Below are 11,058 nucleotides of genomic sequence, written 5' to 3' on the forward strand. Positions count from 1 at the left end.
TAAATAATTTTTGAATAGCTGGTTAGATTGGGAAATAAAATTAATAAAACTTGTTCTTAAAAAATCAATGACATTAGTAAACATTATTTTTGTTTTGTTGAAATTATTCTCACTGATAATCAATATGAGGACCAAATCATCCATCCTTTTCACTGTATTTGGTCGGCAAACCCGTTCAGTATTGTAGCAAACATTCATAGTTCCTTTTTTTTTTAATTTAATCCGAAAAATATAATACTGTAACACAATTCATGGACAGTGTGAACACAAACCATGGACAGTGTTTATTCAGTTGCGGGACGTTTGGTGCTATGAATACTTTATTCTTTTTTTACCTACATACATGTAGTTACGTGAATCCATTTATACAACAAATGCAGTACAGTATTAATATATTAAAACCAAATACCGATGTGATGTTTTGCATGATTAATCCACAGTATCAATACGCCAGTATCACATACCTTGATATGTTGAATCCTTATAACTCACAGTATGACATTGATTCAAAAGTAACACATTTTAGTACTCTGTTGCCTTGTATCGTTGATTCATCATCGCTTAGAGTATCTTTACATGGCTGACAAATATTGAAAATGTTGGATCATTATTGCTCACAGTCCAGTATCAGTGCAGTATCAAGTATTGTAACGGTATTACCTGCAGTAGTCGAAGCAGGTATTAAATATTGTAATTTTTATGTGACATTATTTCTGTATATCGGTAACAATAAATTTGATCTGCCGTATCGTTATTCCTCACAGTCCAGGATCAACACCACACTCACATATTTTGATGTTGTAGCTTTATAGTGCACAGTACGATATCAACACAGGAGTTATCATAGATCCATATTTGCATGTGTGGTATGATTATCTTTCACAGTTGTGAATACAAAAATCTAAAAGAGTTGTAGTAAAAAAGTGATTTTAAGAGTGTTTGGTGAACAAAACTACACATCAGAATGCTTAGATGACGTCCTGATGACACACAGTGGAGGTCTTGACATGTTCGGGGGAGAGCGCCTTGGGTCCTGACCGACAGGCACGTCGGACTAACATGGCCACGGCCAAAACGGCAGCGCTGCAAATATACGAAGCGCCACTGACCAAGAAAGTTGCCGTGTAGGTTCCGGTCACATCCACTAGCCAACCTGAAGAAAAACACACGAATCCCATTTTAAGTAAAAATGTGCGTCTAAAATTAGATCATTTCAAGAATAAAATAATAATTCATGTATTTAAATTGTATTGTTTATAATTCCTGATACTTAACTAACCGGTTATAATTAACACATAATTGATAATAATAACAATAAATCTACATGAGTGTATTTTATCAATATTTTTTAGATAGTATTTGATTAATTACAACAAAGCAATCAACAACTTCGATCATGAGATTAATTCATACAAATGTTGAAATAAAAAACTCTAAGGTCTCACCACCGATGGGTGGGCTGACAAGGTAAGGCACACCATGCAGGAAATAGACCACGCCCAGGGCTGAGGCGAGGTAAGCGGAGCCCACGGCATCCGAAGTAACCACGGGTAGGAGTGCCACATAAGCGCCGTCAAAGTAGCCGTAGACCACGGCGAACATGGTCAGCGGGACGAAGGAGTGGAGGAATGGAAGCCACAGGCAGCTCAGGCCCTCCACCGCTACTGCTAGCATATAGCTCAGCATACGGTACCGCTTCAGACAACTGCAAAGGACACCACGGAGTGCAGTATCAAATATCATGTTTCAACATGATAGAAACAGAATCAATACACCAGTATCAAATGTCGATACTGTATTTAGGCGTTCAGTACTATTATTATCCTTTCAAGTACATTATTATCTCAAGATGTACAGCCACTACTTACTTCCTGTCTGTGATCCAACCAAAGGTAAAGTTACCCACGATACCGCTGATTCCAAATATGGACACGATGAAGGCAGCCTGCTTGTGCTCAACTCCCTTACTGAGTGCAAAGGGAACCAGGTAGACCACTGGAGTACTACATCCATACGCCAAGAACAGGAAGGACAGGCACAGAATGAGGAAGTCAGGGGATACTAGAAATCCAAAGTACTCTCCCGGCTGGAAGCAACGACAACGACCTCGAGAGGTGTCAGTATTCACTAAAGGGTCAGAATGCTTGGGTTCCATCATAGTAACTGTCATTTTGTTGCAAAAGCTATGACTTTCCACGGTGCTAACCAGCTTTGTGTTGGCTAGCTCCCTAAGCGTGTCGCCCGTAAGTGTGTTACTAAGTAAAAGGCAATCCGCTGGCTTGAGATCCATTAAACTGGCATTGGGGGCATTGGACAAAAAGGCTAACGTGTTTCCTTGGGCTAGCTTTTTAACTGCGGCTTGGTTTCCGTTCTTCAGATGGCAGTTTCTCAGAGCTTCGTTAGCAATTAGGAGTCCTTCATTGTAGTGGAGGGTGCTAATTACTGGCGTCTTTGCTGGGACTTCTTTGCCTTCTTCTTTGGCATCGTTGAACTCGTGAGACATCCTATGTAAGGAAAACATACACACAAGTTAGCATTAGGTGCTCACATTAAAATTGGAACAGCTATCTTGGCTTGGCATTAAGATGAGGGTAGTGGTTGTTAAAACACACAATATCAATTTATCTCGCATTATGTACCAATTGGTGCAAATTAATGTTTCATAATACATACCTAGAATAAATCATTAAAGATAGCGGGCTAATATAATTAGCACGGTGGCTATCCATATCAAACATAGACATTTTGAGATATGATATCATGATATTTCTGAGTATCCACATGCAAATTTTATATAGATATTTTATATCATCATCACCCAAAGTTCAGCATCGCATATCAACATTTTTATTTGATATTATGAATCCCTACAATTCAGTAACGACACACAATGTGTGCTTCAGAGTTATTGATTCATTTCAAGGTATTCAAAATTAACTCACAGGCTAACGAGTTATCATGCTATTTCTCATCATCCCACCTTCGCTTCTGGCCGATCTCCACCACCGGCCTCATCAAAGCTCCACACACACACAAGTTGGAGACAAAGCCCCCGAGGATTAGCAGGGCCCCCCTCCACGAGTATTGATCGATGAGGAACTGCACCACCGGAGCCAGGATGAAGGTCCCGATACCGCTGCCTGAATGACAAAATGTGACAATAAAGACGGAGTGGGATGGTGGAAAGGGATGACAACAAAGTAAGGCCCCTACCAGACTGGGCGATGCCGTACGCCAAAGCTTTCCTCTTGCTGAAGTATTGGCCAACCATGGCAATGGATGGAGTGTAGCTCAGAGCAAAGCCAAAACCTAAAGGAGTGCAGTGTCAATACAACAATATCAAATGTCCATATTTTCCATGTGTCGTACCATTATCATTCATACCACAATGGCGATACAAGGCAACAATATCAAAAATCTATATTTTGTTATACTGCTGTTAGTCAACATTTATCTATGCACAACTGAGATTGATAGTTTTGTTTTATGATATCATTATTTCTCACAATCCAATATCAATCAATACATCAGTAAAAGTGATATTTTGACGTATCATATTACTCCTCACAGTGCAGTATCAAATACATATCAAATATCAACACTGTTCACTTTTATAGTACAGTACAAATACACGAGCGTTAAATCATATTTTGATGTCCTATCGTGATCATTTGTAGCATATCAATACACCAGTATCAATTATACATGAACAAAGTAGATATGTTGTATCATTTGTCACATAAAATAGTGATATTATGTGTGCTATTACCATCAGTATTGAATCAAGGACATACTACAGTAATACAAAGTAAATATACATTTCTGGACGTATCATGTTGTCAACGCGGTTAGTGTATCAACACACCAGCATTAAAGTCGATATTTAGATATGCTGTATCGTTATTTCTCACAGTGCAGTATAACACATTATTGTTTTTATGTGCAATATCACTATCACTGTCAGTCTGGTATCAGTAGACCAGTATAAAATATACTGTATATTTCAAATCTATAATTTATAGTGATACACCAGTATAAAATACTGATATTATGTATGCAATATTGTTAATGATAACTGTACTGTATCAATACACCAATGACGACGGGGACCCAAGGACATACGGACCTGTTAGGATACCCATCGAGACGTAAAGATGTTCCACATTGGAAGCGAAGCAGCTGATCACCAGACCCACCGAGGACAAGAGGCCTCCTAGCATTATTGTGGCTCTGCATGACAGACGGTTGCTAAGGAAACCACCCAGAGGTGCTGGAAAGACATGATGTCTGAATTAAGCAGGCGGCAATACTCTTATTTATTTATTTGTTCATTTCTTTATTTATAAATCGATATTCAATTTTAAAAAATGATGTGTTTCATTACCACAGAGCATCGTGGTGCAATCAATGAGGCTGTGGATCCATGCCGTGGTGGAATAGTCCCGCCCAAAGTGCAGCTGGAACTCCACGAAGAAGATGGAAACACATCTGGACGCAAAGGACAGTGGACATCATCATATAATAAAAATATAGTAGGTATCATGAAGCGCAGGAACTTTTATTAATACTGGTCCATGAACACTCACTGTCGAGCAGTAATGTAAATCAATTTAATTGCTGGGATTCTTTTGTAGCTTGTCGCTAGGCAGACTTTATAGGATACAATCTCAACCGCTCCCATAGGCCAATGAAAACAAAAGCACATGAATAGCAGCAGTGCTTTTTATTAAATATCAAACATGTTAGAATGATCTCGTCATGATTTTTCATCTATCATTTTATCTCTTCTATATTTTGAAGTCGCATATCATTTTATCTGTTGGTACAGGATCAACACACCAGTATCACATATCAATCTTTTGGTGTGTTGTGTCTCTTTGATGGCACATCATAGTATTAGTGAAGTAGTATCAAATCAATATCTCTCAACATACAGTATTGAAAGGCTGGCATCAAATATGAATATTTTTAATGTGTTTTACAATTTACTGCTGCCGATTACAATACAATATTGATACAGTCCTATATCAAATGTTCATTATCACTGTCAGTCTAGTATTGATACAACAATATCAAATAGCAATACATATCGTATTGTTAACTCTTACCGCACATTATTGATACAGCAGTGTCAAATCATCACATTTTTACCAGTCATAACATTATGGCTCACAGTCCAGCTTCAATGCACCAGCATAATATATCAATACATCATTTGATATTGTCGAGAGTGACGACATATCATATTTTGACATCTCGTATCATGTTCGCTGTCGGATAATTTTATGATTTTGTTTTATTTCATTTATCCGAAGCAAAGTGTCAGGTCAGGAAGTATGCGGACTGTGAAGTCACATATTGAGTCTTGCATAAGCGTGCTTATATAATGTCATGTCTTCCACTGATCTTGGTTGATAAGTACCAGTCGGAGGACGTTATCAAAGGACACCTGGCACTCATTCACACTTATCTTTATTTCTGATTTAAGAGAAGACTACACCTCTCGAAAAAAAAAAGCATCGCAAGCATTGCTCAACAACAAATTGAACAGACATCATTTTGTAGGACTTAATCTATAACTTTGTGTGATGCAAATGTGCTGACTTTGCAATTCAAAAGAACGTGTCAACATGGAAATGCCTCAGTCGGAATTTTGAGTCTTAGTGGGAGAAAAAAAAAGTTGGTCACACTTTAAGCTGTTCTGGAATGAGCTCCTGCCAAGGGAAGGAGTCATTCGTTGTAGACTGTTCTTTTAGTTTTAGTATTCTTTTTTTTTTTTTTTTTTAATATGTGTTCGCTTGTTGAGGGTGGGATGGTGATCCACTACTGGTTAGCATATTTGCCTCACAGTGCAGAGGTGTAGGGTTCGATTCCAGCTCCGGCCTTCCTGTGTGGGTGTTGCATGTGCCTGCGTGGGTTTTCTCCGGGTACTCCGGATTCCTTCCACGTTGATTGGGCACTCCAAATTGACCCTAGATGTGAGTGTGAGCACGAATGGTTGTTAGCGATTGGCTGGCAAGCGGTTCAGGGTGTTCCCGCCCTACTGCAGCTGGGGTGGGTTCCAAGAATTCAAGATAAAAAGAAATCACTAAGAATCGTGTAAATAACGTAAACTCTCATTCTCAGACAACCGTTTGACCTTGCTAGCGACGGATGGACAGCAATATCGAAATAAATACATTTTAAATGAACCCCAAAAGTTCTGTATTAAACATAGTTTCATTTCATTTTCTCAATTTATGATGTAGTTTCCCCGAGTGTCTATTTTTAGAAAACATTTTCCTTCCTGTTTTATTTTGTGAACTCAAACATATTTTTAATTGTAGTTTTAGTCATTTAACTCTAGTTAACTACTTTGTATAATAACCTTGATCTGTGTCGGATTAGTCGCGGCAACTGTATAAACTGAGAATCACACACACACACACACACAAATGCACACCTGGTGACTGCACGTGTGCAGATGGTTGCGAGGAAACAGGCCGCGACGACCATCCACCCCCAGCCGCCCTCCTTGGTCACCTGGCCCTGGCGCTTTTTCTGCACGTTGACAGCCATGGCTACCGACCAAACATGGGGCTAGTTGTTATAAGCGGCCTCTTCCCCTCCGCCTTGGCTTTATGCTCAGGACACCTTCACGATGTGGGAGAAAGCTTTTCATTGGCCAAGCTTTTTATTTATTTTTTTGCTTTGGGTGGCACGTTTTCTGAAGTTGCAGAGGATCTGAAGGAGAGTCCCGTTGTTGCCTCCTCCACCTCCTAGGTCCCGCCTCCACTTCCTCTTTCTCTGACACACAGACACACATATGCACAATCCAGTTGTTTCATGGCCTCATTTCACAAAGATGTTCATTCATCACCCTTTGACATGTCATATACAAAGAAAAAAAAACATTTGGATTACCATCTAGTGTGAAATGCACCTCAAAGCAACACAAATAAAATGAATTTTGAATCTTGCGTTTCAGGTTTTATACATGTCCATGAAGTATACAATTCCAAGCGTAAATAGAAAAAAATGTTTGACCTCTTTGACCAGACCCTCTTGAAATAGGTCCCACTTATATTTACGCACTTTAACCCCCCAAAAAATTATTGTTTTATATCTTTTGAAACACTTGCTCCATCCATCACTTTGTGATTTGTGAATCAGTGTTGTTTCTGTGTTTGCATCATCCTGTGCTTGCAGCGTTTGGTCGTTTGCAGTGCGTTTGCCCCCACTGTAGTCACAGCTCTGAAACTGTTTCACTCACTTCTCGTGCCTAAAACACTGAAAATAAATGCTGGATATAGAGCAGATTGAGTTACTTTTACCCAAGGTTGTGTTCATTATTTTGAGCAAGCAGATTGGAGTAAAGACAAAATTGTTGTGGGAATTTGACACTTTTTAAACGTCTTTTCAGACTTGATCCAGAATTGGCTGGTACTGAATGATTTAACAGTGCTAACTTGTATCTTATAATTGTTAACTTGCATCATTGTATCGGGCGATCATGCTGTCTGTAAGTGTTGCTATGCAAAGTTTGTTGCTATGCTATGCTAGCTTGTAATTTTCTCGTACGTCAGGCTTTCCAAGATGAACAAGAATGGCATAGAAGGGGCCGCACCCCATTGCTTGGGGAGACAACGCTCCATCACAGATCTGTAAACGGTGTTCCTCCATCAATTGTAGCTGAAATAAATCTCATTGTTGTACAAATACTTTAGTTGTCTTGTTTTCCCTGGACAAGACACATGGTCAAATTCTCACCCCAATGTGCTGGCTCTACAGCCCTTTGGAATCGCTACTTCACCCAATTTGGATTACTTTTGACGCAGTAATTTGATGAGTGTAAATTTTGACATAGGTGACATAGAATTGATCGTCCGCCTCTGTTATGTCTTATATAGGAAATCCAGAGAATTTTCTGCCGTTGCAGAGCTGCGGCAGAGATGGACCAGTGTCTCATCTATTTTACCAACTTACAAACGATGACAGAGATTTCCTGATTCTGAGCAGTAACATGGATAAAGGTGGAATAAAAATAAGTCAACTTTTACCTGCGGAAGTGAGTTAAGTGTCCTGCCCCTGGCATGGCTGATACTAACTGAGAAGATGGGCATTTGTCAGTTGAAAGCGCCACACAGCTAGGCCAACAACAGGTCAATGGGTTGCTTCCTAGCTTATCACCCGGCATGCGTACAGACACTCTGGCAAGCGCTGTGACTCACACCACATCACTTATGCAACAACCTGCCGGCTACAAAGCCTGCACGGGATTCGTCACCGATCCGCACAAACACACGGTACTGTACAGTGTCAATACTGTGAAGTCTGGCACCCTTTCCACGAATGCCCACAGCCACCCGCCTGTCTGTTTCAATCTGAAAAACAAACCTTTGTGTCTTTCATGAGTACATCTGACACTCAGGTGGAAGATAAGGTTACAGAAACGTGGACAAGCACACAACAATGAGCATTTTTTTTTTAAGTTCTGCATTGGCTTTGTTTTATGGTTTCGGTTTTGTTAATGAAGACTCCCATTCATCTATCCAAACTAAATATGAGGGGAAAAAAATAACTCGAGCAACAACAACAATGAATTAGTTATGGAAGTCAGCACACATCTATTACCATTTTAAGTGCTTCTGATAAACCCCAATGTCAGTATGGTTTACTATTAATTTAGACTTAGTAACATATTTATTTACACATCGCTAAAACTTAGCTGGCTAGATTTACATTAGTAGCCAAGCTAGATTTCACATACTAGCTAGCTTCATTTTTCAGCTTTGAATTGGAAGCTTTTCTCACCTACTGTATTTCGCTAACTACGTCTTACTCTAGCTTCTGTCATAAGGTATATATTATTGTCATTGGCACTGCTGTCAATCAACACGGGGGTAAACTTTGCAACTTGGATAACCTTTTCACAGCCACAAGATGACGAAGGAAAAAAAAAAACAAAAAAACTGAGCTTTGACCCTTTTGCTGTAGCCAGCGCTTTCATCGCAGCACTAAATCCTTCTCCAACATGCTTGTTTTTCTCTTTAGTTGTCACATGTGTGTGTGTGTGTGTGGGGGGGGGGGTGTTCTTGGAGACCATGCGTGATGGGAGTTCCTCTGAAATGCTGCAATGCAAATAGAGCACAGCTGGCGAGGAGGGTGTTTTTTTTTTTCCACACCGAAACACACAAGGGGTTCTTTTTTCAGTTTTGGCCCTTTTCTCACCCATTTTTAATGGCAAAACTTCCAATTGCTCCAAATGATCATTCTGACACAATGATCTGCCCACATTAGGTGATGTTGGAAAAAAACCAATTTGCTCAAAGTGACCGCTTCTGACCGAAATGACTGACCGGCTTGGTTTTCCATTTCAAGCATGGGACTTTGAGAATTTTTCATGTGTCCTTTAGTTGACACCTTAAACAAAGTCAGTGTCAGTTGGGTGGTACAGAAAACGAATGAATGATGAAACTTGTGAACCGGACATTTCAAATGGTTCTATTGTGTTAGCCCCTCAATTGAGAACTCACAAACTGAGACTAGCTACCAAGTTAAAGATAACAGATAAACAATATGCTGAAGCTAATAAGAAAATGTTCTTATTTACGAATGCAATCTAGCCAGCTAACGCTAAAAAGAAAACCTGCCGAGTAGCTTTCACTCACGTAGCTGGCCAGCGACGAACGAAAATCGAGAGAGCAAGATGCAACCAATACATAATTAGGTACATGCAATTTCTAAAAGGGACTACCTTTTCAAAATAATATATAAAACAAGTTTGTGGCTAACATATATTATGAGCCATCAAACAGAAGCTAATAAATTAACTAATTACCAATTCATCACTAGTTAGTTAGTAAACTACATCTGAAAATACATCTTGCAAGCTAAAGCTAATTAAGCTGTATCCACAAAAGTAATAGGACTTGTTTCCAAAATTCCAGGTAATAACCAAACACAGTTAATGCCAAAAAAAAAAAGACAAAAGATAACAAGCTAAAACTACAGAGAAATATATGGTTACCAAATATGCAGCAATTAAGTCGACAGATAACACACTACAAACATTAAACTACCGGGTAGGATGGAGCGAACAAATTTTAGGACATAGAATGCACAAATGAAAAAAGAATGAATGAATGTGTATGCAACCAGTATAAAAACTAGCTAACAGATAAAGTTAGCTTCTAACATAGATCTAGCCAGCAACCTGAAGCCAATACAGATTTAGCTATAAACAGACAGCAAATTAGCGAATTAGCAAAATAGCGAGCGGCCTATGTTTAAAGAAAATACTCAGCTCAAGGTTTAAAATAAATAAACTAACATGGATTTATAATGGTTGTAATGTGTAACATTTTCACAGATTCTCTGGATTACACTTTAGGTCCCAAATACAGTGGTGCCTTGAGATAGTTCACTAGTTGATACAGTATGTGTTTGTCTTAGTTTTAAAAAAGAATTAAAAATCTATTTCTCTTCTCACAGGCACAATGAATACATGCATAAGACCAGGACATATCACATGATGATTATACTAGTTGTGCACCCTGCTCCGTCCACGTATGCTAGTGTAGGCTGAAAACAATCCTGGCAAATGTGTAACACCTCACATTATTACATCACAGCAAAAAGCAGGCATTACTGTAATTGTTTTACTTTTACAATACCATAATTTAGATGAAAAAAAAAGTTTGAATGGAGACATTGTGTTAGCTTATTGGTTGAAATGTTGCAAGAATCTCATTCTAAAGAAATTACGCATACAAATGAAAAAAATCAAGTCACATGATGGAAAGATTGTAAAAAAAGAAACAAAGAGACTTCAAAAAATGACTTTGCTTAATAATACAAAAACAAATAACAATATCTGATTTTTAACTTACATCAAATTCCTGGCATTTTTCCCCCAGAAAGTTTGAGGAGTGGAGTCTAGCTGGGCCTGCTGCGACACCGTGAAGGTGTTCTGCAACACCAGTGGCTGAGCAAACCACGTATATCTTTACACAACGTACATGTTTCCGCCGGTGAGGAGGGGGGAGGAGAATCCCTGCATTATTCCCAACATGACAC

At 39.0% G+C, this 11,058-nt stretch overlaps 1 protein-coding gene across 3 annotated transcripts; it reads right to left on the reverse strand.

Annotated features, from left to right (window-relative positions):
- Positions 1–254: 254 nt before the first annotated feature.
- On the reverse strand, positions 255–10,994 carry LOC127610421 (monocarboxylate transporter 12-B-like). 3 transcript variants are annotated; one of them, XM_052080585.1, is made up of 9 exons: positions 10,872–10,994; positions 6,443–6,786; positions 4,385–4,488; positions 4,127–4,270; positions 3,214–3,309; positions 2,981–3,140; positions 1,869–2,504; positions 1,446–1,705; positions 255–1,153 (listed from the first exon to the last, which is right to left on the reverse strand). In XM_052080585.1, the coding sequence occupies exons 2-9, from the start codon at positions 6,556–6,558 to the stop codon at positions 969–971; spliced, it is 1,701 nt and encodes a 566-aa protein (XP_051936545.1). In that variant the 5' UTR covers positions 6,559–6,786; positions 10,872–10,994; the 3' UTR covers positions 255–968. The 3 variants fall into 3 exon arrangements, with proteins under 3 accessions (XP_051936545.1, XP_051936546.1, XP_051936547.1); XM_052080586.1 differs by lacking the exon at positions 10,872–10,994 and adding an exon at positions 8,794–8,814; XM_052080587.1 differs by lacking the exon at positions 10,872–10,994 and adding an exon at positions 5,849–5,972 and having other exon boundaries at positions 6,443–6,541.
- Positions 10,995–11,058: the final 64 nt, after the last annotated feature.

Source organism: Hippocampus zosterae, chromosome 11, assembly GCF_025434085.1.
Source record: "Hippocampus zosterae strain Florida chromosome 11, ASM2543408v3, whole genome shotgun sequence".
Classification (NCBI taxonomy): Eukaryota; Metazoa; Chordata; class Actinopteri; order Syngnathiformes; family Syngnathidae; genus Hippocampus; species Hippocampus zosterae.

Bases quoted from the DNA above. Each gene is read 5' to 3' on its own strand.
- LOC127610421 (XM_052080585.1), bottom strand. From the start codon at position 6,558: ATGGCTGTCAACGTGCAGAAAAAGCGCCAGGGCCAGGTGACCAAGGAG. The intron at 3,310-4,126 runs GTCCGTATGTCC...GCACTCCTTTAG, and splicing joins CTCGATGGGTATCCTAACAG to GTTTTGGCTTTGCTCTGAGC. The intron at 3,141-3,213 runs GTAGGGGCCTTA...TTTGTCATTCAG, and splicing joins GTACGGCATCGCCCAGTCTG to GCAGCGGTATCGGGACCTTC.